The 25,780-nt window shown below is 36.7% G+C and overlaps 4 protein-coding genes across 9 annotated transcripts; 2 read left to right on the forward strand and 2 right to left on the reverse strand.

Annotated features, from left to right (window-relative positions):
- Positions 1-256: 256 nt before the first annotated feature.
- On the forward strand, positions 257-2,365 carry LOC121743699 (elongation factor 1-beta 2-like). The gene is made up of 6 exons (XM_042137033.1): positions 257-445; positions 554-673; positions 850-916; positions 1,436-1,550; positions 1,787-1,900; positions 2,034-2,365. Exons 1-6 carry the CDS (start codon positions 360-362, stop codon positions 2,195-2,197), a joined length of 666 nt encoding a protein of 221 aa, XP_041992967.1. The 5' UTR covers positions 257-359; the 3' UTR covers positions 2,198-2,365.
- A 162-nt stretch (positions 2,366-2,527) lies between these two features.
- LOC121743697 (ABSCISIC ACID-INSENSITIVE 5-like protein 6) lies at positions 2,528-7,237 on the reverse strand. 6 transcript variants are annotated; one of them, XM_042137031.1, is made up of 5 exons: positions 7,041-7,235; positions 6,842-6,951; positions 5,946-6,753; positions 5,775-5,846; positions 2,528-2,819 (listed from the first exon to the last, which is right to left on the reverse strand). In XM_042137031.1, the coding sequence occupies exons 3-5, from the start codon at positions 6,618-6,620 to the stop codon at positions 2,748-2,750; spliced, it is 819 nt and encodes a 272-aa protein (XP_041992965.1). In that variant the 5' UTR covers positions 6,621-6,753; positions 6,842-6,951; positions 7,041-7,235; the 3' UTR covers positions 2,528-2,747. The 6 variants fall into 6 exon arrangements, with proteins under 6 accessions (XP_041992965.1, XP_041992966.1, XP_041992963.1 ...); XM_042137032.1 differs by adding an exon at positions 3,646-3,754 and having other exon boundaries at positions 5,946-7,237; XM_042137029.1 differs by lacking the exon at positions 6,842-6,951.
- Positions 7,238-10,242: 3,005 nt separating this feature from the next.
- Positions 10,243-11,553, forward strand: LOC121744109 (zinc finger protein ZAT1-like). Its single transcript, XM_042137548.1, has one exon. The coding sequence runs from the start codon at positions 10,412-10,414 to the stop codon at positions 11,327-11,329; it is 918 nt and encodes a 305-aa protein (XP_041993482.1). The 5' UTR covers positions 10,243-10,411; the 3' UTR covers positions 11,330-11,553.
- A 3,175-nt stretch (positions 11,554-14,728) lies between these two features.
- LOC121746156 (la-related protein 1A-like) lies at positions 14,729-20,688 on the reverse strand. Its single transcript, XM_042140064.1, has 12 exons — positions 20,392-20,688; positions 19,165-19,702; positions 18,839-19,007; positions 18,413-18,506; positions 18,091-18,162; positions 17,442-17,992; positions 16,264-16,532; positions 15,992-16,133; positions 15,811-15,874; positions 15,447-15,592; positions 15,253-15,357; positions 14,729-15,178 (listed from the first exon to the last, which is right to left on the reverse strand). The coding sequence occupies exons 1-7, from the start codon at positions 20,644-20,646 to the stop codon at positions 16,526-16,528; spliced, it is 1,686 nt and encodes a 561-aa protein (XP_041995998.1). The 5' UTR covers positions 20,647-20,688; the 3' UTR covers positions 14,729-15,178; positions 15,253-15,357; positions 15,447-15,592; positions 15,811-15,874; positions 15,992-16,133; positions 16,264-16,525.
- Between the last annotated feature and the right edge of the window lie 5,092 nt (positions 20,689-25,780).

Below are 25,780 nucleotides of genomic sequence, written 5' to 3' on the forward strand. Positions count from 1 at the left end.
GATTATAATCCTATCTATACATACATATTTAATGATTATATTATGAAGATGCTAAACTATAGAGGTGTCCTATTGATATATTTCTTCTTCTTATATACATGCATGAGTATAAATGATACGAGAATTAATGAATGATTGATAAAGTAGGATAAAAGAAAAGAAGTGTAGTTAAAGTAGGGTTTTTATAAATGAAAATGCGTTTTTATTTATGGAAATGAGGGACTATATAAAATGATCCATATCTATCTAGGGTTTTTATAACCGCTTATAAAATCTCGCCCCTCCAATCTCTGTCCCTCTCTTCACTCTCTTTCTACTTGCGCCTAGGTTATCTTTGCATCTCTCTCTTCCTCTCTCCAATGGCTGTTACCTTCGCAGATCTGCACACAGAAGCCGGCCTAAAGGCCCTCGACGCCTTCCTCTCTGGAAAATCATACATCTCTGGGTAACTAACACGCTTCTTCACTTTCTCTTTTTTTTGTACAATTTAACACTGTTCAATTTAATCCCAGTGATTCTAACGATTTGTGAATTGTTTGATTGGCGATTTCAGGAGTCAATTGACTAAGGACGATGTGAAAGTTTATGCTTCCGTTTCGGGGAAGCCTAGTGCTGATCTCTACCCTAATGCTTCCAAGTGGTACGAAGCTGTTTCCGCAAAGCTAGCATCGAGGTATTTTTTTTGTGACTTCACAAATTAATCAAATTTGCTTTCGTGCCTGTGTTTGCTTATTGATTGAATTTCGTGATGCCGATAGTTTACTTTTTATATCCTGTATTTGTGTATATTAATTATGTTTATGATTATTGTTGTACTTGATTGCTGACTTGCAATTTGTTATGGTGTAGCTTTCCTGGAAAAGCTGTTGGAGTAAGTATCGGAGGTCTAGCTGCAGTGTCAGCTGTTGAAGCGAAGGTAGCTGATTTACCTTTGTGTTTCGTATACCGACCTGCATGAAAAATGTGCTAATTGTTTTCATGGCATTTAATGTACGGGGTCAATTGATGAGGCAAAACATGGTAACAACACACATTTTAGGCTGATAGAGGATTTATCTCCTAACAAACGGTTGGGCAAAGTATGCTCATTTTGCAATCCTGAAATCAATGCAGTGAGAAGTTGTTTGTATTATAGGATGTTTTGGGATTGTTACTTACGGCCATGGATGAACTATAGTTCTATATTGATATTTTTCCTATTCCCAAGACATTGTAGGTAGTCCTGATAATTGGAATTGGTATTGTGAACAGAACATGGTTTACCATTTTAGGGCCTGCTTATGTTTTATAAATTATAAATAGCCCTGGCTCAATATACTAGAGGCTTTTAATTGATTGGATGATTCATTCTTAGGCCTAATGGCTTTGTACTGTTTATTTTTGTGGTGTGTATTGGAGTAGATAATAACTGATATGTAAAATCCATTTCATGTAGGAGGATGCTGCCGATGATGATGATGATCTTGATTTATTTGGTGATGAGACTGAGGAGGAAAAGAAGGCTGCCGAAGCAAGAGAAGCAGCCAAGGCGCCTGCTAAGAAGAAAGAAAGTGAGTCTATGGCATCTTAATCTCAGAGTGTTTGGTTTTTAAGTCATTATCTACGTATATGCCTGCCATTATCATTTAAAAAATTGATGCAGCCTTTTACAACATACGACTAAAAGTTATCTCAAGATCATAATGTATAGATTAATTGATTACATATGATTGTATCCATATGTTAGAATATTTCTACACTATCTTCATTGTGATTCTAAGTTGTCCTGGTTGTCTTCATCTTGCAGGTGGCAAGTCATCTGTTCTCATGGATATTAAGCCATGGGATGATGAGACCGACATGAAGAAGCTTGAAGAGAGTGTTCGAAGCGTTGAGTTGCCAGGACTCTTATGGGGAGCATGTATGATTTCTCTTCTGTTTTCGGCATCCTTCTCTTCTTACATACTACTTTTATGTATTATTATTACATTGCACTAGCTATCATTTATGCATTTGGTGCTTTACTTAACTCAGTCTATAACTTCTCCATGCAGCCAAATTGGTTGCAGTTGGTTATGGGATTAAGAAGCTCCAAATCATGCTTACTATTGTTGATGATCTTGTCTCCGTTGACACTATGATAGAGGAGGTACTCACCGTGGAACCTCACAACGAATACATCCAAAGTTGCGACATTGTTGCCTTCAACAAGATTTAAAGTTGCGATGTCTGAGCCTTGTCAGGCTATAATTTTGTTATTCACTAGAACTTTTGCATGTTTTGGTTTATACCACCTTTATTGTTACTAAGGTAAGAGGAATGGATGTTTAAGACACCGTTTGCGGAATTGATTTGGTGGTGTTTGATGAAATTTGCTGTTTTATAACCTTTGGCGGCGTTTGATGAAAGTTACTGTTTTTACTAGTACTTAACTTGAACACTACTGATGTTAAATACAGTAGTTTTTTCTGTTACTAAAATTTTCAATAAGAATGGTGGTTATGAGTTAACAAATGTTGATAGGTTTTAGGTAAAGCATTAAACTGCATTTTTGACTTTTAACCACTTTCATTGGCAGAATATAAATCAACTAAACATTTAACTATTTAAGTGTTGCTTCATTTCTTTCTAATAACAAGCATCTAGGTCTTCACCTCCTACAAGGGTAACACTTTTACACACTGGAGTAACAAAGTAGGGATGAAATGCAGGCGAATTCTACCCTATATTGTATGGGCTCCACTCAAAAACTTCGTTCCCATAGAGTATTAGAACGAAGAAGTTCTTCGCAGCTGAAACCTTAGTGTGCAGGGCTCACATGTGGTTATCTGTTCGAATTCCTGCAACGCAACATCAACAAAACAAAACTAAGTGCGCCAATGTAGGCATCGATCTATAAGATAAACAATGAAAGAGAAAGGCCAAAGTAACATCAAGTAGACATAGTGTTTAAATTTAGTCACTGCGGTAAAGGAATATGGAACAAAAGCACCAAGCAAGTTTTTAACATAAAGATATGTTTGAGGTTGCTTTATTGGCAAATCTAGTGCAAGACTTCAAATTTCATAGCAAATACACATCAAGTAGCATGAGAAATTTACACAAATAAAGTGCAAGGAATTCGAAATCTTGAAATAGTTTTTCAATTATTCATAGTGGAAGCGTATCGATAAAGAACAAAAATAAAGATATTCAAGCTGCAGAATATAGCCAAATAGCTGCTAGTGTGGTGTTAAAAGCATGAATCGTGATGGCTTAACTTGAAAGAACATAGCTGATGAGTTATGCACGGAGGAGGAACAGAGATATTGGAGCATCCACGAAAAAGTTAGAGTTGAAGAACAAGAAGCTTTTAGCTCATTTTGCATGATTTAAAACAAGCTGCTGGCAGAGAACAATACAGAACAGGCACATTGTTCATGTAAGAAAAAAGCTGCGAACTCCTTGATGTGCTTTCCACCCGAGAAGTGAAGGAATCACAAACTAATAGGACTAGTTCTACGAGAGACACCAAGTGCATATCAGCCAATCAGCCAGCTAACTTTTTTGTCTAAGCCACAAAATACAGAAAAAGAACTTTGTTCATATAAGAAAGAGACTATGCTGCTCTCCACTACGAAGTTGTTAATTTGTTGCGGATCAATGTCACATGAAAAGTATCCTTACGGGATATCACAGTTGACAGTATAGCTGTCGAACGAACCCCATTATTGTGTTTTCACACCAAGACAATCTGAAGGTAGAATAAGCTAACACGGCTAGTTCCATGAGAAATCTGAACAATTAAACATCAGAGAACAGGCCAAAAATTTGCAGGTTTATACAAAAAAGGACAAATAACAGCTCACAATCAATGAATCAACATGTGGAAGAAAATGTACTCCGTATTACTTTATCCCAATTTCACAGTCAAGCCAAAGGTACAGTTAGATCATATTAGATGTTATTCAGTAGCTTCTGCAAATTTGTATAACAAAATTCACTTTCGAAGTCTATATAGTTGTCTAAAATCCATTGTACTTACAAGTGTGAAATGTTAAAGTAGTTGTAAGTGGCACTTTGAACTGTATGGATAGACGCCATAGTGCATCATACTTGACATTTCCTAGTAAGTTAGGCACCAATCTTTGATACTCGCTAAGAGTAGGGTTCTTTTCAATCCTAATTCCAGCAAAATTGTAGATTCAGTACCAGTCCATAATTTCAGACAGAATTCGATAGTTACACGACCCATGCTTCGTTTTAGCTACTAAAGGAGGTTGATACTTTAAATTACCCCAACTCCTCCTAACAACCAAATCACCAACTTTGGTTCACTCTCAACATATTTCTTCTTGAGACAATTCTCTTCAAGTGCCAACTCTTCTTTCATCTCATATGTGTTGCTGCACCTAGACAGTACCACATGCAAAGTTCCAGATAATTATTCTTCTTTAAGTTTATTGTGAATATTTGCTGTTTTTCCTAGATCCTTTGCTTTTCTTTCATATCTTAGCGTTAAGATGTTTGGTGTTTGTAGTTATATTCACTTTCCAGTTTCCACCACACACACATGGTTCTAGTGTATTAGATTCCAAGCCACTACCACAAAAATTTGGATTGTATATATGATCCATAGGTCTTGAAATTTAAAATTTGTTTGAAATATTCAATGGATCAAAGTGATGCCAACCTGAACCATATTCCCTACAGATTTCAAGATGTGAGGAACAAAATACATATTGCTGCTAGATTGCTCACTTAACTCCAATTAAAGAGAGGATACCTGAGTGTGGTACTGTGGTTTATAATGTACTAATACTCAACTCAAAGCTAGATTCTGAGAATGTATGATTAACGTTGCTAAATTTTCTTGTTTTAATGTTTGACTGTTTTCAGCTTTATAATGTACTACTACTTCCTGCGTCCTAAGCTACTTGAGGTGTTTCTTTTGGGTACGAGATTTAAGAAAGTTGTATTTAGGGGGTTAAATGGAAACAAAATAAAGTAGGAGAGAAAATAAAGGAGGAGAGACAAGAGAGAGTTTTGTTTTTAATCATAAAAAGAAATGACTCAAGTAACTTGGGAAAACCCGAAATGGAATTGACTCAAGTATCTTGGGACGGAGGGAGTATTACTTTAATTATAATTCAAGCCTATCCACTTGAAAAGTTTCCAAATTATTTTTCTAGTTATTAAGGTTCATCAAATATACTAGGGGAAAAAAACAAATGTCTAAATGTACTTTGCGAAATTCAAGGAATCAAGATTGTACCCCTCAAGATCAAATAGACTCTGTTCATCAAAGGTAACTGAACCTTCCAGCATGTGCAAGCTGGTGAGAACGGCATTAAACAGTAAACGAAAGAAAATGCTCATATTTAGCAACCACTCATAGATATCACAAAAAACTAAAAGTTGAAGAATTTATGTTCAGGAAAAAAAAGGTTGTGTTCAACTGCAATTCCAGAAAACTGTGAAACTTCAATCACATATATGAATCCACTAACTTTTATCATGTGAAGGTGTAGTAGTCTCTGATGCATGCACTTTCGGATAACATTTTAGTCAAAACTTGATTTGTGGCTGGTTCAAGTCCATTACCTTAAACGGAAAACTTCATCACCCAAAACAAATATATAAAGAGGGAAAGACACTGAGTTGTTGGCCAGTTAAGGTTGAATCACTCAATTGTACGCGAAAATTAGATCGTTAACATTTCACATTAGCAAAAGTCTTGCTGTCACATATATTACCAACATGCACCATGAAAATGCATACTATATTAAAGAAGGATACAAATAGGTATTACTTGCCTTTTCCTTCTTAAGCTTTGAATTTTCCTCTTCAAGTCGTGAGACCTTGGTCACCAACTGGTTGTGGTATGCCTGTGAATGCTACATGAGTAAATATCCCGATGCCAATATATTCAAAATGCACCAGCAGCATACAAATATAACATAGCTATGCGAAATTTCTAGTCTTGCCTGTTTCCTTGCACGTGATCGTGCAGCAGACTCTCTGTTCTTAATTTTTCGCCTTAGCCTCCTCTCAACGGTCTTCTCAAGATCCCCAGACATCCTCTTCCGGCCAGGCAATGGTGTATCTGACAAATCATCAATTGAAGGCGAAGGAGACAACGACCTCATTTGAGATGAGAATTTGTGGGACTTGAGTGCGCTATCCAAGGACATCATGGGTTCAATAGAAACGGTGGAAGCATTGGACACGTACATCCCCGCTTTCACCAAAAAATCCTCCAAAGTCATCTCACCAAGGGTCGGGGTTCGTTCCTGGATACCGAAGCCATCCACATTGCTCATCTTATACCCTCGCTGGATATCCCTCCACACCTCATTCACCGTCTTCCCTGTGAAAGCCCTAGCAAGCGACCAACTCGCCTGGCGCTGCAGTGACACTGCAGGGGATGTTTCGATGCTCTCCATCCCAGAGGAGTGGCTAGTGTCAGTGGTCCACACTTTCTTGAGCAACTCATCAAGGTTCATGCTTCCTAATGGCTTTGCCAAATTACCTAGCAAGTGCCTCTCAACTTCATCTAGCGTTAGGCCTAACCACGAGTTGCAACGTTGCAGTGGATGATGCTGTACATGAGATTGCTGCCCTCCACTGCTCACATGAGAATTCATTGTCTGAATCCCCATTCAAACTTCACCTCCACTTTTCTAAAACTACTACCAATTGAAACCCTCAAAAACCTAATCTCAACTATGCTTCTAGAATTTTACCGAAGCCAACCCGATCTCTAAAAAGATACAACTCCTTACACCTTAAAACCTGACCATGGATTTAAAAAAAGCATGATTGAAGCAAATCCATCCAATAAGGTCAGAAACATCCAATCAAAACACAACAAACTCCATACAAGCAAATTCACAACAGATGAACCGAAACGTTGAGAAGAAACGAAACTATTCGCAGAGAGCAGAACGGAGCTAGGGACAGACGATTGTATGCAACAAACAGGCAATTTCGCTTGGACACACAAAACAACAACCAGCGAAAAATTAGAGAAGCAGATAAAAATAGTAATTGCAAATAAAAAGGATCAGATGATCTGTTACCGGAAAACGAGATTCATTTTGTATTGTAGGAGGGATCCACGTGTTGCAATTGGAAATTTCTTTATAGATAGTAGAAACAAGTATGTAATCGGGTTGAGGTGTTGGATTTGTGTTGATTGCTTTTTCCGGTTTTGTATTTTTTTTTCATGCGAAAATGAGAAGAAAAAAAAACGATGATTATTGCGTAAAGAGATGCCGTTGTGGAAACGACAACATGTCCTCGTACACATATGCATAAAAAAATATCCAAACCAACCCCACTCCACTCCCTCAAAATAAAGAAAACACATTTAATTAAATTTAAACTAAAATTTATTTATTTTAATCTATACTAAAAATCCAATCGAGAAGTTTGATGGATCATATTTGTTGGATTTTTTAGTGTAATTGGATTAACTTGATTGATCAATATGATCATAATGGGACATCAAATAAGTTGGAAGTGCAGAGTGCACACTTGTTTGAATTCGTTATGATTGGACGGGGTTCAGGGGCAGCGCCCCCGAGAGCGGGGTCCAAGAGGCGGCAGCCCCTGGCTGGGGTCGATAATTTCCGATAATTGAAGGACTAATTTGCAATTTTAGAAACCCGCCAAAATAAGTTAAAATCGGTTAACTGATGAAGAGACGCAATGTTCCGTGAAGAGACGCGATGCTTCATTTCTGCATCTTCTTATTGATCATTTTCGGTTCTAAGATCTGATCAAGAAATCAACATACGAATTTTCTACAAACCTGAATTGTATCCGATCAAATATTAATAGAACCATCAAATTGATTTGATCTGAAAGTATTTCATGTCTTTCAGGATATCCAGATGGTTCACGTTTAGTTTAAACTCCCTAACAATATTTTGGTTTATGGAAAATGCATATTGAGAATTATTTATTCAGTAAAGACCTATACAACTCCTAAAAGAAAAACTAGAATAAATGAATTCAAGTGAGTGTGAGTATTAGACAGAGAGACCAAGTGTGTTATACATTTATCATTTTGTTCAAGAACGTGGCATATTATTACATGACTATAAACACGTCGATTAGGTGGCAACATAAACGAGTTTAACATGATCATTGGGCACAAGATTGATGACGAGCTACATGTCTTAATTATGTTATCTTACAGTTATATGCATGAAACTTAGGTCGGGATAGTGGCAATAGTTAGCGCCTCATCCACGAAGACTAAGCTTACTTTGTTGAAGTCTGATATTTAATGATTAGATGAGAACGATAGGTTATGGAGTCTAATAGGATTTAATTTCATCAGGATAAAATCATATTGATAGGATTTTTTTCATTTCTTATAAATAACATACTCATTGTAATATATATAGAGGTTGTCAATGTCATGTCATTCTTAAAAAATATTATTGTAGTTTCAAATCTTTGGGTCAGTTGTCTCATCTATTGAAGTGTCTATAAATCAACATAAGTAATAGTCACTTGGCTCGCCGGTGGATATCCTTGTTAACTACCAAAATTTTTTTATTATTGATTTAGAATTAGTATTCTTTATCATAATTATATAAATTAATTTATTACTTAGATTAATATAATTGATTTATTATTATTTCTAACATAAAAAAGCATTTTATACTCCACGAACATGTTTCAAGAAACAAAATTCAACCGAGAAACAACCACACTGCCTCGGCAGTTCTTCGTCATGAAATGACAATTTTATCACAATTGGCAAATAATCAAAAAAATCAATTATAATAAGGGTTTGAAGGGGGAGAAGAGTTAAATTGTAAAACTAAAATAAAATCAAAAGCAACGAATATATAAAAACTGAAACTTAAGCTTTATATTCACAAAATATTAATATACCTACGCATTTTTGGTTTTTTAATTGGTAAAAAATTCCAATAACATCACTGGTATGTATCTCAATTTATTATTAGTCAAAAGTATGATTTGCTCACAATGCGCGCTTGCAAATTACGAATTTAATAACTAAAATAATAATTTATAAGATATTAAAAATTGAATTATATCTTACAATTATTGATATATAACAATAGTTATTACTACTAATTAGTGGAACTCGTCGAGATCCTCGCAAATAGCAAATAACATATCCATTCTCTATGAAAGTGAAATTAAACAATCCCAAAGCTACAAACCCCATTTCTAAATACAACCCCCATCTATTAAATAAAGCCTAGAAATTTTAGAGTATAATTATTGTATTAATTAATTAAAAAAATTCGGGTGGGGGAGGAAATATTGGTGAAGTTATCACTCCAAAAAATTTGAAGATACGATACAAAATTAGATGCTTAACATAATTAATACTATAATTGTGCAGGTTCGTAAAATATTACTGTGACTATAGCGAACGTAATTTGCACTACACACTATAACCGACTTATTGGCAAAAACAATGAAAAGGGATGTCTCCTAATCTTAGATGGAAATATATATTAAATAAATTTTATATGGAAATATTGCCAAAATCCACAAAAAAGATTTTCCGTATCTTGAGAGGTATAGAGATTAACTTACCATGTGGGAGGAAAAATAAAGTTTGACCTTAGAAAAATATTAGTACTCCTAGTTTTTTTTTACTCAATGGTATATCAATAGAAAATAGTCTATTTTTATTTTATATAATTATTTTAGGTAAAATTCTTTTTTTTACTCAACTATAGGTTTCTTGGTAATTTCGCATTTTCGTCAAAAGGCAATAACTCATCAACACTAGGGAAAAAAACACGCATGTTGATTCCAAAAAAATCCTATAAAATCAATCATAATAGCACGCAAAAATATTTTGGAAAAAGTAATTAAATATATTTATGAATGAATAATTGCGTTATAGAACTTTCCATATCCCAAGCAAAGAGAATTCACACACAATTAGTTAAGAAAATAAAAGAATTCACATATAGATATTTGAATTATACTACATATTAATGTAATTGGAGCACACAATATTATTTTGGAAAAAGTAATTAAATATCTTTATGAATGAATAATTAAACACCAATTCGAAATTGAAGTTGCTAAGCTAAAGGATCCTTAATTAAGATATTAATTATTATAAAATAGAGTTTGAGCATATCTAATAGCGACAATAGTGGTAGGTTGTTGCTCTCCCTCCATTATCTCCCCTCTTTGGCGTTTGATTTCCTAAAGGAAACACCCCTTTTCTGCGATTCAAATCGCAAATGATCTCTCAATTACTTCAAGATTTACCATATTTACTCCTCTTCTCCCTCGATTTGCCCTTCTGTCTTCTTATAGGGTTTTCATTATTTCTCTCTTTTCATATCAAACCAAACCAAATCCAATCTCCTCTCCTCCCAACTCATACTAACAAACCCTCTCTTCAATATTAATTAATATTCGAATTTCCAGCGCTTCGATGGAGGAGGGAGACAGCGGCAGAATTCCGGTGATCAAGATCAAAATCCCGAAGGAAACGGGGGAGGAAGAGGATGTTCCGAGCCATTACTGCAAAGAATGCGACCGGAGCTTCAGCTCGGGGAAGGCGCTGGGAGGGCACATGAGCTCTGCGCATGTTCAAGCTAACAAGGAGTACTCGATGAGGAAGGCGATGAGCTTCAATTCCAACTCCAAATCCAAATCATCGCCTGGATCTCCTACTTGCTCGTGCAATATCTGCGGTAGGGTTTTCCAGTCGCAGAAATCCCTCTTCGGCCACATGCGGTGCCACCCCGAGCGGGAGTGGCGCGGGATGGAGCCTCCGCGAGACGCCAAATCGGAATCCTCGGAAGAGCTAGGGTTTTTCAAGGCGAAGGCTTGGCCAACTTGCAAGAGGGGGCGGCCCTCGTTGGCGGCGGCGATGGAAGAGGAGAAGGAGAAGGAGAAGGTGGATGAGATGGTCAAGGTGGCGGTGCAGGTGCTGGCCAGCGGGAAGATGGAGAGGAAGTATCGCTGCGATACATGTGGTAGGGTTTTCAAGAGCCACGAGGCGCTGGGAGGCCACCGGGCCAGCCACAACAAGTTCATGATGACCATTATCAACACCAGCACCCGCCATCTCGAGCCCAAGAATATGCCAAAGGCCAAGAAGAAGAAGATGATGTTGATTAAGCCTGATTCTGTCACTAGTGATCATGTTGATGGTGATGGTGATTCGGCCTCGGTCTTGGCCTCTACCATCACCCCCACCTCAGCCTCCACCATCACTCCTACCTTAGCCTCGGGCTTTGGCTTTGATATCGATCTCAACATGTCTCCACCCGGGGAGGAGGAGGAGGAGGAGGTCGAGGACAAGGGCATGGAGGAGTCTTCGAATGATACCTCGTCTAGGCAGTAGCAGTCTGGTTAACTACTTCTATTATGTGTTTCTGTTTCTAGGTTTTGTTTTTGGTGTTAGTGAGAAGAGACATAGCAATTCAAGTTGCATAGTTCCAGTTGAGGGTTAATCCCCTTTCTTTCTTCTAACTCTACTCACTAATAATGCTACCAATTTCAACTTTGTTGTTCCAGTGTATTGCTTTCTCTTGAGATATAGGTACATGCGTGATCATTTTGAGATTAGCTTCAAGTGCATTCAGCCAGGTTCATAGTGGGAATTCAATCACATTGAGATTTTATATGCAAAATATCTGAGCTAATTTTAAGTAACAAATACATATTCATGCCTGAGTTGTTTGATGTTTTCTCCTAGATCCTATGGGTATGAATGTTGAAGAACATAAAATATTGTACCAATGTGAAGCCCTCAGTTTCAGTATTATCCTTCATAGGGCTATTCTTAGTGTAAAAATACTTTTTTTTATTTAAGATGTATATAAAAAAATAGTGTATCTCATGCTATACATCAATTATTTTGATATTAAAAGCATTATAAATACATATGACTTACTTTTTGTTTTTATATATTGATTAGATGGCACCCAACTGATTAACAGTTAGCTTTGTTACCAAAAATTTGCTGATAAAGCAGTTAGCTTTGTTTGCTCCTAAAATTACTCACTATTATCAGGGATCAAGGTTTTAGGGTCCAACAATCAGCAGCTGATGCTGTCGTCTTTTTTTTTTATTTGAAGTTTGAAACAGTTACTCTATATCTGACATGAATTGGTTGAACTCATACCCGAAAACTAGTTACGTATTTTAGTCAATAAGAACTTATAATGATCAATTTGTATTTATAAATACATTATCTATATTTTAAAAACGACTTTAATCTTGGTATCTCAACCAAGGGACGACATATAAAAAAGCGTCCCAAAAAAGCAAAAGTGGTATAATGGACAATTGTGACCTCAGCTTAAAGCCATTTTTTTGCGCCACCGGCTACTTTTTTTAACGTAGTTACACAAATAATGTGTCCTTAATTTGGAATTGGTTGACTTCGTATATATTTCCTACGTCTCGCAATAGGAGTCCTATTTAATTATGATACGTGTTTTAAGAAATGCAAAGAAAAGTTCGTTGAATAAATTAGTAGAATATGAGTCTCACTTATATATATTAGTTTTTTAATAAAATGTGAGTGGAATAAGTTGGCGGAATGTGAGTCTACTTACAATTTATGGTAAAAGGAAAATATAACTGTTATGGTGAGACAGAAAAAAAAATTACAAAATAGAACTCTTAATGTGGGACAAGGGGTATATATTAGCATACCAAAGTAGACTTGATAATAGTAGTAGAATAAAACGATAAATGTACATTCATCTTTATTCTAAATAAAATTTGGCCGAATAAAATTTATACGCTATAAATTTCAAAAATATCGACAAATTTCTTTCTTTAGCGTGATCGAAGAGCTCAGATTTAATAATAGTAAACCATAAGTTTTCTATAAATATTAAAACTACGTAATATATGCTAATTAATGAACTTACGCATTTATAGTCGCACGAGATATTTCAGCATCTCAATTATAATTGTCGATTTTCTCTTGGTTTTGAATCTTTTGATATACTATCTAAAATTAAATTATGAGATGCAGTTTTTCTTATTTTTCTCTGTTATATATTGCATATGTCTGCAAAAAGGATTTTTATTTTATTTTATTGAAATCAATATTCTTTTTATGATTCCAATCTTCGACTATCCTAGATTGAAGCTCCTAGGATGGGCCGCAAATATCTTGTACTAGTATTTAATAGAAAAATGATTTCCATGCTAAAATTTCCTATACGGTGTATGATTTTGATAGCATTATTTTTCCTACATAATCCAAGTAAGTCGTTTATGGTGATTGGTGACCTATTTGGTTTTGAACATGCTGAGCATTACTTTTGATTATTTGGAACTATCATTTGCTAACTATATAAGTTGCTAACTCTGCTAACCCATCAACGCAGTGTATTAAAATGTCAATACGATGACATTAAAATATCAACACATAATTTTGTTGAATTTCAATATATTGTGTCGATATTACGTGTTGACATTTTAATGTTACCACTGTATTGATGAGTTAGCAACTTATATAGTTAGCCATATAACACACCCCTTGGAACCTATTTATTTAATTATTCGGTTTATATCTCCTCTATAATCGACAGGTTACAAAAATGCTCTTTTCAAAATATTTGTAAAACTAGCCGTTTATAATTAAAAGAAAAAATTGGAGGTTTCATAAGATAAAGCAAAACTCTCCTCGTTTTTCGTCAATCTGTGATCGTCATATATGTTCTTCAATTTTTAATTATAAATATTATTTTAGATTAATTGTATAATAGTAATAATTTATAAATATTACTATATCTCAGTCATAGTATCTACTAAACTGGTAGATTGCAGCTTTAGCGAATGCTACAAATTGTAATTAATACTGCTGCTGTTTATAAATTAATATACGAGATATTTAAAATATTGAGGATATCTTAATTACCAATATCTTATGAGATATATATTGAAAACCCTAATACATTGGATAAATAGTATTTGACTTTCATAATTTGATTTCTCTATATCCGAAATAAATATAGATTATATTAGTCAAAATAAAATAAGTAAAAAAAAGTATAAAAGTATTATAATCGGTTTAATAAATTTATGAACTCATACTAAATTAGAAATATATAGACTCATGCTAATTTTTATAATCTTGTTAATAAATAGATTGATGGTGTATACTTAAAATTAATTTCAGAATTACTTTCAGATTCATGTGCATGTGGAACTTTCACCGAAAATGAAAAGTAAGCTTATATATATGCAATAAAACAACTTAAGAATATGTCTGTGAGTTGGTCAAATAGTAGAATGATAATGTCTAAAAATCAAAGGTGTAAGATTTGAGTTAACACCACACATTCTTTAAATATTTTGAATCTACATGAATATCAGCATTCATAGTGCATTGCTTCCAAGAGGATTCATCTATAGTGGGCTTCGCAAACAAACAGGGTACCATTTCCTTGCATAACATGACTATTATAGGATTCCAATTATATACTTTTGATATGAAATTCAAATTATAGAATTTGTGAGAAACTAAAAATGGTAATTCAATTCTAAATCCAATTTTTTTTTTCGATACCAAACATTGAATCTGGAATAAAAAGACTCATATTCCAATCCGGCATAGACCCAATTCCATATGCCCAATGGAGCTTTTACAGATTTTGTTTGATTTCTTTGTAATTTCAATTCTACAATAGTGTTTGCATATATTCCTTCTACAATTGAGTAGCATGGAGTACCTAACAAGTTATTGTATCAGTTGCAACAATTATTCTCTAAGCATATATTTATCAATCAATTTTTTCTATAAATCTTGCGAAACTAAAGCAGGAAAAAAATACAATTCCAATTTGTACAAAGTCATGTCATGTCTTTATTAGCTATTTTTTCCATAATTTTTTTTCTATACATTTTAGAAAACCAAAATAGGAAAAAAAGAAGAAAAAAACCTTCCGAAACTAAAATGTCGCCAACATTCTATGTACAAAAATGTATAAATACACCTCTATAGACGTTAGAGTTATCCCCCAAAATTTGCGACGTTGTCAGTTGCAGTAAGCTGTGAATTCACTGCAACTGCCATGTCAAGCCATATCGGCTAATGGCTGCCTTCTTAGCTCTAGTCCGCTTGAAATCTTCCATGCCACGGTATTCCTCTCTCAGCAGCCTATCCAATTCAGGATGCTTCTTCACTGCATCTCTCTCGTCCCGTGCCTACAGGAAATGATGAAATGCCCTGCCAAGTCGAACTGAAATTGTGAACACATAGAGATTGTGAACAAAGTGAGATTGTGAAGATGTAGCAATTACCAATACTTCTCCAGGCCATAGAGGTTCCCTTTTTCGTAGAATTGGAGTGTCAGCTGCTCAAAGTCATCATACAGATCCCCTTTGAATTCCTTCTCCAATCCATAACTGAGAGACAGAAAATTGTGGGTTGGAGAATCCCATCTAGGAAAGACAGCTATTTGTAAGAGAGAAAATGAATAACACAACTCATGTACCTATAGAACCGGAATAGGCATTCTGTTCCATAATTGTAACCAGCAGCAGCATCTTCTAGAGCCAGCTTACGGAACTCGTTGTACATGGAAGGGACACACATGTTCCTTAAGAATAAACACCAAAACCTGTACAATGTGTTCATCTCCTGCAAGTAAACAGTGGTGAAATGCATCAGCCTCAGCAAATTAAGGTTACCACATTCAAAGACCCCATGCAGTTTAGTCCGATTAGTTGTTATTTAATGGCAAGTGTATGAAATAAAATCACAAGGGGAAAACATCCATTATATCCAAGACCTAAAATCCAATGGAAGTATATCTTGAAGGAGTTCAAAGAGAATTTCATCTATAGTTTCCAAGATACCTCACTGCGACCAGTGCCCATTTTCGTTCGTTCACTGAGGCAGCGTTTTTTATACTTGTTGTACCTGAAGAAAGAAAAGCATGCCAGATATATGATAGGGGGCCACAATCAATGAGTCTTTTGGCTAAACATGCATGCTAGCAACTATAGCATAAAATTCTTTAAAATTGTATCTTCTTACAACTGCTGTTGAAACCATTTTCCTCCAGAAGTTTATGGCTTGCATGCTGAAATGGTGGAAATGACTTTGGTACTGAACCAACTGGAGGACTACTTCCTGAGAGGCTGCTGCTTTGTGGTGACTCAATTTTGAATGGCTGAACCTGAAAATTAATGGGTTTCATCAAACCAGAGAAAAACTTACAATAAATCTAAATGAAATTTAGATGCTTCACATCTGGGCAGATTATTCATTATTTCTTGTGTTAAAGAGTATAATTGTGTGATACTCACCCATAACTATCTGGGGGCATAGAACCAAAGAAAAAACCAACTGCATCACTAGGTGGACTTCCAGATACCGCTCCCAAAGAGTTCCGGCCACTTACATGGCCTTTAAGATTTCCGTAATACAATCGCTGGTGTTGCTTCAAGTTACTTTTATTTTGCTTTTCATGTGAGTTGGATGTGGTAGCACTGTGAGCAGAATTTCTGGAGCTGTCATCCCTTTCTTCACTAATTGGCTTATTATGTCTACGATGTGACCTTTTTAAGTTCAGTTCCTGCAATATTACATCAATTGGATCGGTAATTGAGAAAACTTTTCCAGTGATCACCCAATTATTGCACATGAAGCAATACTACGTGCATGGTTTGTAGCCTCTCAGTTGCTGATATTGTCCATAATATCCCAGATCAACTGCCTGCACACTATACCTGTTTATAATATATAGTTGCACAAGCTCTATTACTAAGTCATGTAGAAACAGAGAAACTCTGTAACTACTAGAAAGGAGGCTTATTTTAAAATATCAGACCATGCCTGCATGATTAGAAAATCGTGACCTTAACTACTGGTGCATGGACAGAATTGACACAAACAACTTGAAATTCATGTATAACACCTCTACTTGGGAGTTGAGAAAGGACATAGCCAAAACGTATTAAGTGGATCCAAGGGAGACAAGAAACTATAGTAACCTGTATATCATTAAAAGGAATCAACACAACCCATAGATCTTCAATGCCAAGAATAATTAAATCATTTATGGAAGAAGGCACAGAAATATGTCTGTGAATATCAGTCATCAGAAATCAACATGTTGATATAGTGAAAGAACACATGTCATGAGAAATTTGGTATGGAACAATATATGTTTGCATAACCAAAATTGCTGACTATCATCCATGTTTATTACAACGATGAGGCTACATACTAGATTCATTGTACATGCTACATACTAGATCCTTTCTACATTTCTGCAGCAAATATAATCCACCAATACTTTCCTGTCCATCACAAACACATGCATTTTCTGTTTGAACAACTTTATATGTAACAAAGAAATGAAAATGCACCCACTTTAATGCATTTTCCATTTAAAAAATTTTATATGTAACAAAGAAACGGATAGGCGCATCCAACAATTTTAAGATACATATAAATCAACTAGGAAGAAATCCTACACTACCTTCCAGCAGTAGACGGATGGTCACATCCTGTCATTTTCTGCTCCAATTCCAGTTCTTCATCAAGCATAAATGTGCTTGAAAATTCATCAGATGACTCACCAAAGTTCTTCACTTTCGCTTTCGAAAGATCATGCATGTTATTGTTTTTGCCATTTTCTAGTAAGACCGACTCCACAGAATCAGCTCCTATAGAATTTTCTTGGGAATTTGATCCATCGTTAAGTACTCTGGTATTGTTTATAGAGCTGGGTCGAGAGCCCTGCTCTAATCTTATATTACTTTTTCCTGAAGCAACTCTTTGTTCTTCACCATCCTTGCCATGTTCTGTAGAACTTTTAATGGAGCTTCCCAAAGTATCAGAAGCCAATGGCAAAGATCCCAATGAGCATTCAGCCGGAGGAAGCAACCCAGATGTTCCATCAGGACTGTCTCTTTTATTCTCATTCTGATCATTAATGTTCACGGAATTTCCAACTAGGGATGTAGAGTTAGCGTTCACAGATTTCGGAATCCACTTAGACCAATCATTGCGTCTCCTCACCTTCTCACCCTGCAGAGATTGAGATCAAACATGCAAGAAAGGGTTCAGAAGAAAGGAAGTGAAAGACATTTAAGTGAAAATGGCCAAGGAGAGGAAATTTATTGAACCTGCACTTCAATGGTCTCTGAAGTTTTCAATGCATCGATAATAAATGGGATATCTTCACTCATTCGTTTAACCTGAAACTCGAAGACTCAGACAGAAACAACTCATCTAGGAGAAGCATATCAAGTGTAAGAGACAATGGATTTGCAGAGAAAAGAGCAAAAGCTTTTTCTCCCTCAGTTCTTTTGCGGGTTGGGGGGATGGGAGGATTTCTCCAAAGATAATGAATTCAAATATTCTCAGATACCTTAAGAAAAAACTGTCATAACATTATGTAGTATTACCATGCTCAGAGACTGAATAACAAAAAAATCATCACTTTACCCTGTTAAATTTTGTGATGCTCGATACCGGCACCCAGCCGTGGTTGTCCATCAAGGAGATCAAGTAGACTTCATCACTCCCCAGATTCTCATCACTGCCAAAGTATATTAAAGTTAAGTGCAGAGTTATCAGGATAAGTTCTCTGTTATTTTCTTGCTAGTTTTACCAATCTCAAAGCATGGCCAAATAAAGTTAGTAGCATGTTTCTTGAAATACAATTCAAAACTAAAGAACACCCTATGAAGTTTTTCCCAAAGTTAAGCATATGAAAGAGTATATCAAAGTGCATGGACATCAACTTTAATAAATGCAGCTGATACAAAAGAATAGGCTTGAAGACGTGTTTTGGTTCTTATGGGACTAGTTCCAACCCTCCTGCAGTGTAGGCTGAATTTCAGAGGCATGAGATCTGTTTAAATAACCCACCTGAAATAATATTCAATTTGCTTAACAATGCTGGTCCTCAGTGCTTCCAGTGGCGTGGGTGATATGGGAACTCCAGGGCTCAATGGATATGGAACAAAAGATGGGGGATATGGAACCCTAACAGAGCCAGGGGGCACAGCAGGATAGAAACAGAAAGGTGCTGATGGACCTGTTGATAGAAAACTCTGTTAGATAACTGTTCTCATATAAGAACAGAAGAACAAAGCGGGGAGAAGGATAGAAAGAATAAAACTGAAATGGAGAATATAAGATGACAATTTAATAAAACAATAAGTCAAAAATAATACACAATGTAGAAAATATACCTGGATAGTTTGGCCGGTCACCAATGCCTGCAGGCCCAAAAAATGGAGGCCTAATCAAAGGTCTTGGCCCCACATTTTGTTGCATATAGAAGTTGTGAGAGGCAGGCCATTGATTGTTGTAGGACGGATACCTTGGTCCATGTTGCTCGTTTGTAATACGCCTTCTTCCACCAGAACCAGAATCATGGCCACTCGAATCAGCATGCAGTGAAGGCTGAAAATTTCCATTCTTTGGTGGAACATAGGCTTTTGCTGGATCAGTACCGGACATCAGCATTTGAGCATCGGCCCTCGGAAAAGGTCTGGTTGGAAACTGATAATTGGATCCAGGGACAGAAGTCTGTGAAATTGGAACCATACCATGAAAGTGTGGGGTCATTGGCGGCGGAGGGTAAGGACCGTAAGGTGAGGGACCAGAAAATGGAGGTATATTATTTGGGCCATGCTTTGGGCCATTTTTATTGTGATGTGCTGCGTACGGCCTTCGGAGAGATTTAAAGTTACCACGACCATGAAACTTCTGCGGCTCAACAGTAACCTGGATGTCACCAAGAACTGGCAGATAAGCTACCAATTTAAACAAAAGTATACTTGTTCAAAGAGATATGTAGGTTCTCAAACTGAACAGAAGCAAGATGAATTAAGTGATATTGTATCCCGCATTCCATGTCGATATAAGCTGACCAAAAGGGAAAACTAAAACATGCCAATAAGGCGTTTTCTATTCTGTTATGTGTTGCATTAAGTCAGTGATGAACAATGGGTAAATCGTATAAACCATCAACTAACTAAAACTTCAGACCAATTTTTCGTAACAGAAAATTAGGCACAATTCCCATTCTAAAAATCTCAGATGTCTTTAGGGTGAGTGTTCCATAACCTGAGGTGTCCCATCATTCCATCTAAAATCTACTTGTATAACCTGACACACTAGTGATCTTATTCTTACTGTCTTCGACAATCAAACTCTTACTCACATCAAACTTATATCTAATCTCTGGCAACAGATAAAATAAGAACCTTCACATGAAAATTTGACCAAGCATTACACGACCTGATTTTCTATCTATTATTTAGATTATTAAAACAAAAAAAACGAACTCGCGCGAGTATAAACAAAATTAAACCAATAAATTCAGCCTCAACGGACAGAATGCAAATAGCTAGAGCATTAATTAATACGATAAAACAACAAATTCAGTAAATTAGAAGAGGATCATCACCCACCGGCGGCGCAGAAGACGTCGGAGGATCAGCACGGCCATCGCTCCCGGCCTCAGTCGGCGGGGGAGGCGAGTTGGAGGGGTTCAAAGCGCTAGACCTCGATCGCTGCGGCGCGTCGGATAGCGGCGGCCAATCAGCGCCGGCCACCAGAGACGCGGCGGTCGAAGTCTTCCACGGCGACCTTGGAGGAGCGCCGGAGACGGCGTCAGTTTGATTCTCAGGCCGATCGCCGGCATCACCACCCCCGTTGTCGCCCATGCCCACGGCTGCTTGCTTTCCTCAATGAAAGTAATAAACAGGATTTTGATTGTTGAATGGTGAAAAGGGAGAATAGTCACGTATTTATACAAAATATTTTACCTTTGTTTCAATTTAGTACAAAAAGTATTAAGTTATATATTTCATATAAAAGTAATATTAGTGTTTTAAATTAATACATTCTGTTAGAGCATCCGCAACGGTGGCGACGGTCGCCACCGCCATCCGCGCCGCTGGCAAGGCGAAGCACCGCCGCCGCTGCGCTCTCTCGTCGCGCCAGCGAGCAGCTGACGTGGCGGCACGGGATTGAACAAGCCTTCAAAAAATTTTTTATTTAAAATCGGTTTTTAATTAAAAAAACCGATAAAAAATAAAAAAAATTCACTTCCCAAAAAAATTATAACCATTTATTACCGTTTTTTACACTTTTTTATTTTTTTTATTTTTTCTCCCCAAAAATACACACTTTCATCTATAAATACCCCCACTTTCACACCCAAAAATTCACATCAAACTACACAATTCTCATCTTCATTCTTCAATATCCATTCTCATCTTCATTCTCCCATATCCATTTTCATCTTCATTCTCTCATACCCTAACAATGTCCGGCCAAGGCGATGACAACCCGCCATCTCACGGTTAGAACCCCCAATGGTTCGGGGGACAACTGTTTCCTAGTCTGGAAACGGAATATTCGGCCCCTCCTCTCACCCAAGATTCGGCCGTTCCAGGTGGCTACCGGCCATACCCAATCGACGACCAAGGTGCCTCCGAAGGGCGATACGGGTGGACACCGGAGCCTAGGTCGACTGCCCCTTCCCAAACTCCGACTCCTACTACTCGCGCCGGTGTCCGCACACCGTACACTCCGGCGGAGATGGATAAATTGTTCAAGGCGTACTTCGAAATCTCCGAAGATGCGGCGGTTGGCACGAACCAATCCGGCGATCACTTTTGGTGGCGCGTCTCTCGCCGGTACAATGCAAACCGGCCGCCGGGAACGATCGAGCGCAACGAGAGTATGGTGCGCAACTGCATCGGCCAAGCCAACGAAGAAATTGGCAAGTTCAATGGCTATTTCCTCCAGGAGTCGCCGAATGCCGGGAGCGGCCGGAGCGAGGTCGACATCATCACTGCCGCGCTGAGCACCTACCAATCCTTGAACGGTAAGTCGTTCAAGTACCTCAACGTTTGGTAGAAAACGCGGTTCCACCCGAGGTATATGGGAAGCGTAACATCCTCCTCTAGCGGCTCCTCCAAACGGTCAAGGTCGGTATCCCTATCCGACTCCGGCTCCGAAGAAGTGGCTAGCCAACTCGCCGGAGCTAACTTGGGTAGCCCCGACGCCGGACCAAGCGGTTCCCAACGCCGACAGCAAGGAAGGAAGAAGGCGGCGGCCGACCGCCGGCGCTCCGCGACTCCATCGGCCCCCGCCCCCGAACCCGCACCCTATGTTCCACCTCCACCCTCGAACAACTCGTTGTGTGCCCTTTTGGCCCAACTCAATATGGCCGATAGGTCAACTATGACCCCCACGCAACTTCAAACGCACGAGGACATGATATTGGGTCTCAAAAAACAATTGGGGTTGGTGCCGCCGGATGCGTAGTCTTCCTCGGGTAATATTAGCCAATAATCATGTAATTTGTTTATTTTTAGGAGTTTAATTATGTAATTTTTAATTTTTAGGATTTTAATTATGTAATTTTTAATTTTTAGGATTTTAATTATGTCTTTTTTATTTTATTTGTAATTTGTAATATTTATTGTGGTTTTTTAATGAATTTTAGTATTATGGAAATGTTTTTGTGTAATTAAATTTTAAATTAATTGTGCTCGTCCTTGCGGAAGAGCACAGTTGTGGGTGTTGTGCTCTTGCCAGAGAGCAGGCAGAAAAAGTGGGGTCGGGCCCACAACCGTGCCGCTGGCAAGAGCACGGTTGTGGATGCTCTTAAGTCTTTGCTAATACCGTTACTTCCAATTATATTATACATACAAAAAGTTTTATCAATGTTTCAAATTTATACAAAAAGTTTTATATTAAAAGTTTCCATTAATTATTTCAAATACAGTTATTTTTATTACTCACAAAAATGAAAAACGCATAGAAAAAAATCACCACTCTTCACCATCAAATTAGCAAATTGCATTTTATTGTCGAAGCTTTCTCATGTAACAATAGAGAATACAACTAAAAAGATATTGAATCTTTTTTGTAAAAATTAAATAATGACTTATTGACTGTTTGAAGCTCAAATTAGCCATTTTGTAAAGATGAAATATGGACTTATTTTATATTGTGTTCTATAAAGAATACAATAAAAAAATAGAGTATATTGAGGGACAAGATTTTTTTAAACCACGATCAATTGCTGGAAGAATTAATATTGACTATTATTTTTTAGAGTGATTAATTGTATTAAATCTGTAATTATTCTTTTATTATGATGATAAGTTGGACAAATTATAAACTAACTAACGGTGTTTAAAATATTTAACGGAATGTATTAATTTAAAACACTAATGTAACTTTTTGTATGAAATATGTAAACTTAATACTTTTTGTACTAAATTGAAACAAAGGTAAAATATTTTGTATGAAACATGTAATTACCCCTGAAAAGGGAGTAAGAGCATCCCCATCCGTGCTCTTGCCAACGAGCACGGATGTGGGCTCGGATCCACTTTTACTCCCTGCTCTTAGGCAATAGCACAACACCCACATCGTACTCTTCCGCAATGACAAGCTGTCCTACCATTCTATTATTCAATTTAAATAAAAACATTTCCACAAAATTAAAATGCATTAAAAATATCCGGAATACTATTACAAATTATAAAAAAATTAAAAATTACATAATTAAAAACCTAAAAATTAAAAAGTACATAATTAAAATTCTAAAAATTAAAAATTACATAATTAAATTCGTAAAATTAAAAAAGTCCACTACTCGTGACCGAATTTCGCCCAAATATGTTTGATTAGGTCTTCTTGTAGCTCAATGTGGACTCGGGTATCGCGCATTGTGTTCCTTGTTTCGATCCTCTCGCCCACCGTCGTATGCACACCTCGGCGTGGGGGAGACCTCGCGGTTGAGCTTCCGGCTTCATCTTCATCGTAAAAGCTAGCCGCCATCGGTCCTTCGTCAGCTATAATCATGTTGTGCAAGATAATACATGTGTACATGATGTCGGCGATATTTTTCACGTACCACAGCCGAGACGGGGCCTTCACAATGTTGAATCGGGCTTGAAGGACCCCAAAAGCTCTTTCGACTTCTTTCCGAGCGGACTCTTGACGCTGCGCAAAAAAGCACCTGTCTCGGGTCTTGCGGGTTGCTGAGCGTCTTCCCGAAAGTCGACCACCTTGGGTAGATACCATCGGCGAGATAGTAGCTCATGTGGTATGCATTTCCGTTGACGGTGAAGTCTATCGCCGGTGCTACACCATTCAAAACATCATTGAAGAGTGGTGAAGAATAGAGCACGTTCAAGTCGTTGTTGAATCCGGCAATACCAAAATATGCATGTCAAATCCATAGGCGGTTTTCGGCGACCGCTTCAATGGTGTGGGCTTTAACCTATACGGTGCTTACTATAAGCCATATCTCAATACTTTAATGATTTCGATAATGAAATCTAATTCTAGATTTGAATTAATTCAACCACAACATTTATACTATAAAGTGGAGATAAAAGCACCAACCTTCATCCATGCTTTCTTCATTTGATGTAGAGGTTGAAATCCACCTTTTGATGTTTATCTTCTTTAACTGGATTCTCCAATTGATTTTATCTCCTTTTGACCTCAAGTCTTTATTGATTCTTTTGATGGATAAAGAATCAAGATCTTCTATAATATAATATATGTATATACCGTAAGTATGCCTTTTATGTGCATATGTTTTCGGTAATTGTCTATCTCTTTATATGACTGAAAACATTCTTATATAGGCATTATACACCGTTTCTGTAAGATTGCGTCGTTTCGCACAAAACTGCTGCCATGCAGTTTATTCACTACAACCGACTCCCACAAAGAGATGCATCGGTTGATAGTTTATGAATTAGTTTACTAATAAACTGTCTTCATAATTTCATGCTTACCATACATACACATTAATATATATAATATTATATATATGTATAACAATCTCACATGCTAACATACTTACACATATGTATACACGTAATCAATACTTTTCATATACAAGTATTATAATACTCTCGTATTATAATTGTAATGAAACCTTATGCATACATACATACATTGATACTATTATATTAAATAATTAGAGGTAAGAGAAGAGGGTTATCAATACACCCGAATTCTAATTCTTTAATTGACACCGATCCATCACTGTATCATCTTTTATATTGGAATTCTTAACTTTTAATATGAACTTAATCCATAATATTAAACCAATAGATACATAGGTCACTTAAGAATAAAAATATTCTTACACTTACAAGATTGAATGTAGCAACAACTAGTGGGACTTAAGTTGTGAAGGTGAAGTGTTGACCCCAAAATTAGTTTTGATTCACTGTTATTTCAAGAATTCATTAGGGGCCTATTTTGCATTCGGTTACAAAGCATAGCATGTAGTGATCATATCCTGATTGTATTTTTTCACAAACTAGCATAATACTAATGGATGTTTTATGCGGGATAAGTGATATGGAGAGAAATACTAGAAAGGATCAAGCTAACAAGTCTGAATATTGAAGACGACACGGTCCATATGGATGATATTAATGGTTAGATATACAAAAAACACTCTCTCCATAACATTGAAACCCTTCGTATATCTCATGTTACATCTCATATGTCAGTATCCTTATTCCTTTAAGTGGTACCTCGCCTTTTGTATGGGATTGGAAAGCCCTCATTATTGATATAACTAAATGACTCCTATTGGAGGTCAAACAAACTAATCATGTCTAAACGCCTCTATGTACTATGACATCTTACAAAAACAAAACCAATCATGGCTACCTACTTAGACTAGTTAAATACTATATCCATCCACGTTGAGTGTCACATTTAATGTGACTATAAATTTTAAGAAACGTAAAGAAAAATATATTAAATAAATTAGTGATCCATGCATACCACTTTCATATATTA

This window comes from Salvia splendens, chromosome 8, assembly GCF_004379255.2.
Source record: "Salvia splendens isolate huo1 chromosome 8, SspV2, whole genome shotgun sequence".
Taxonomy (NCBI): domain Eukaryota; kingdom Viridiplantae; phylum Streptophyta; class Magnoliopsida; order Lamiales; family Lamiaceae; genus Salvia; species Salvia splendens.

Excerpts from the sequence above, each read along its gene's own strand:
- LOC121744109 (XM_042137548.1), top strand. The coding sequence starts at position 10,412 with ATGGAGGAGGGAGACAGCGGCAGAATTCCGGTGATCAAGATCAAAATC.
- LOC121746156 (XM_042140064.1), bottom strand. The coding sequence starts at position 20,646 with ATGGGCGACAACGGGGGTGGTGATGCCGGCGATCGGCCTGAGAATCAA. Across the intron at positions 19,703-20,391 it reads CGACGTCTTCTGCGCCGCCG|GTTACTGTTGAGCCGCAGAA; the intron begins GTGGGTGATGAT and ends GGTGACATCCAG. Across the intron at positions 19,008-19,164 it reads TGACCGGCCAAACTATCCAG|GTCCATCAGCACCTTTCTGT; the intron begins GTATATTTTCTA and ends TTCTATCAACAG.
- LOC121743697 (XM_042137029.1), bottom strand. The coding sequence starts at position 6,620 with ATGGGGATTCAGACAATGAATTCTCATGTGAGCAGTGGAGGGCAGCAA. Across the intron at positions 5,847-5,945 it reads GATCACGTGCAAGGAAACAG|GCATACCACAACCAGTTGGT; the intron begins GCAAGACTAGAA and ends TAGCATTCACAG. Across the intron at positions 2,820-5,774 it reads CAAAGCTTAAGAAGGAAAAG|GAATTCGAACAGATAACCAC; the intron begins GCAAGTAATACC and ends GTTGCGTTGCAG.
- LOC121743699 (XM_042137033.1), top strand. The coding sequence starts at position 360 with ATGGCTGTTACCTTCGCAGATCTGCACACAGAAGCCGGCCTAAAGGCC. Across the intron at positions 917-1,435 it reads TGTCAGCTGTTGAAGCGAAG|GAGGATGCTGCCGATGATGA; the intron begins GTAGCTGATTTA and ends CATTTCATGTAG. Across the intron at positions 1,901-2,033 it reads AGGACTCTTATGGGGAGCAT|CCAAATTGGTTGCAGTTGGT; the intron begins GTATGATTTCTC and ends TTCTCCATGCAG.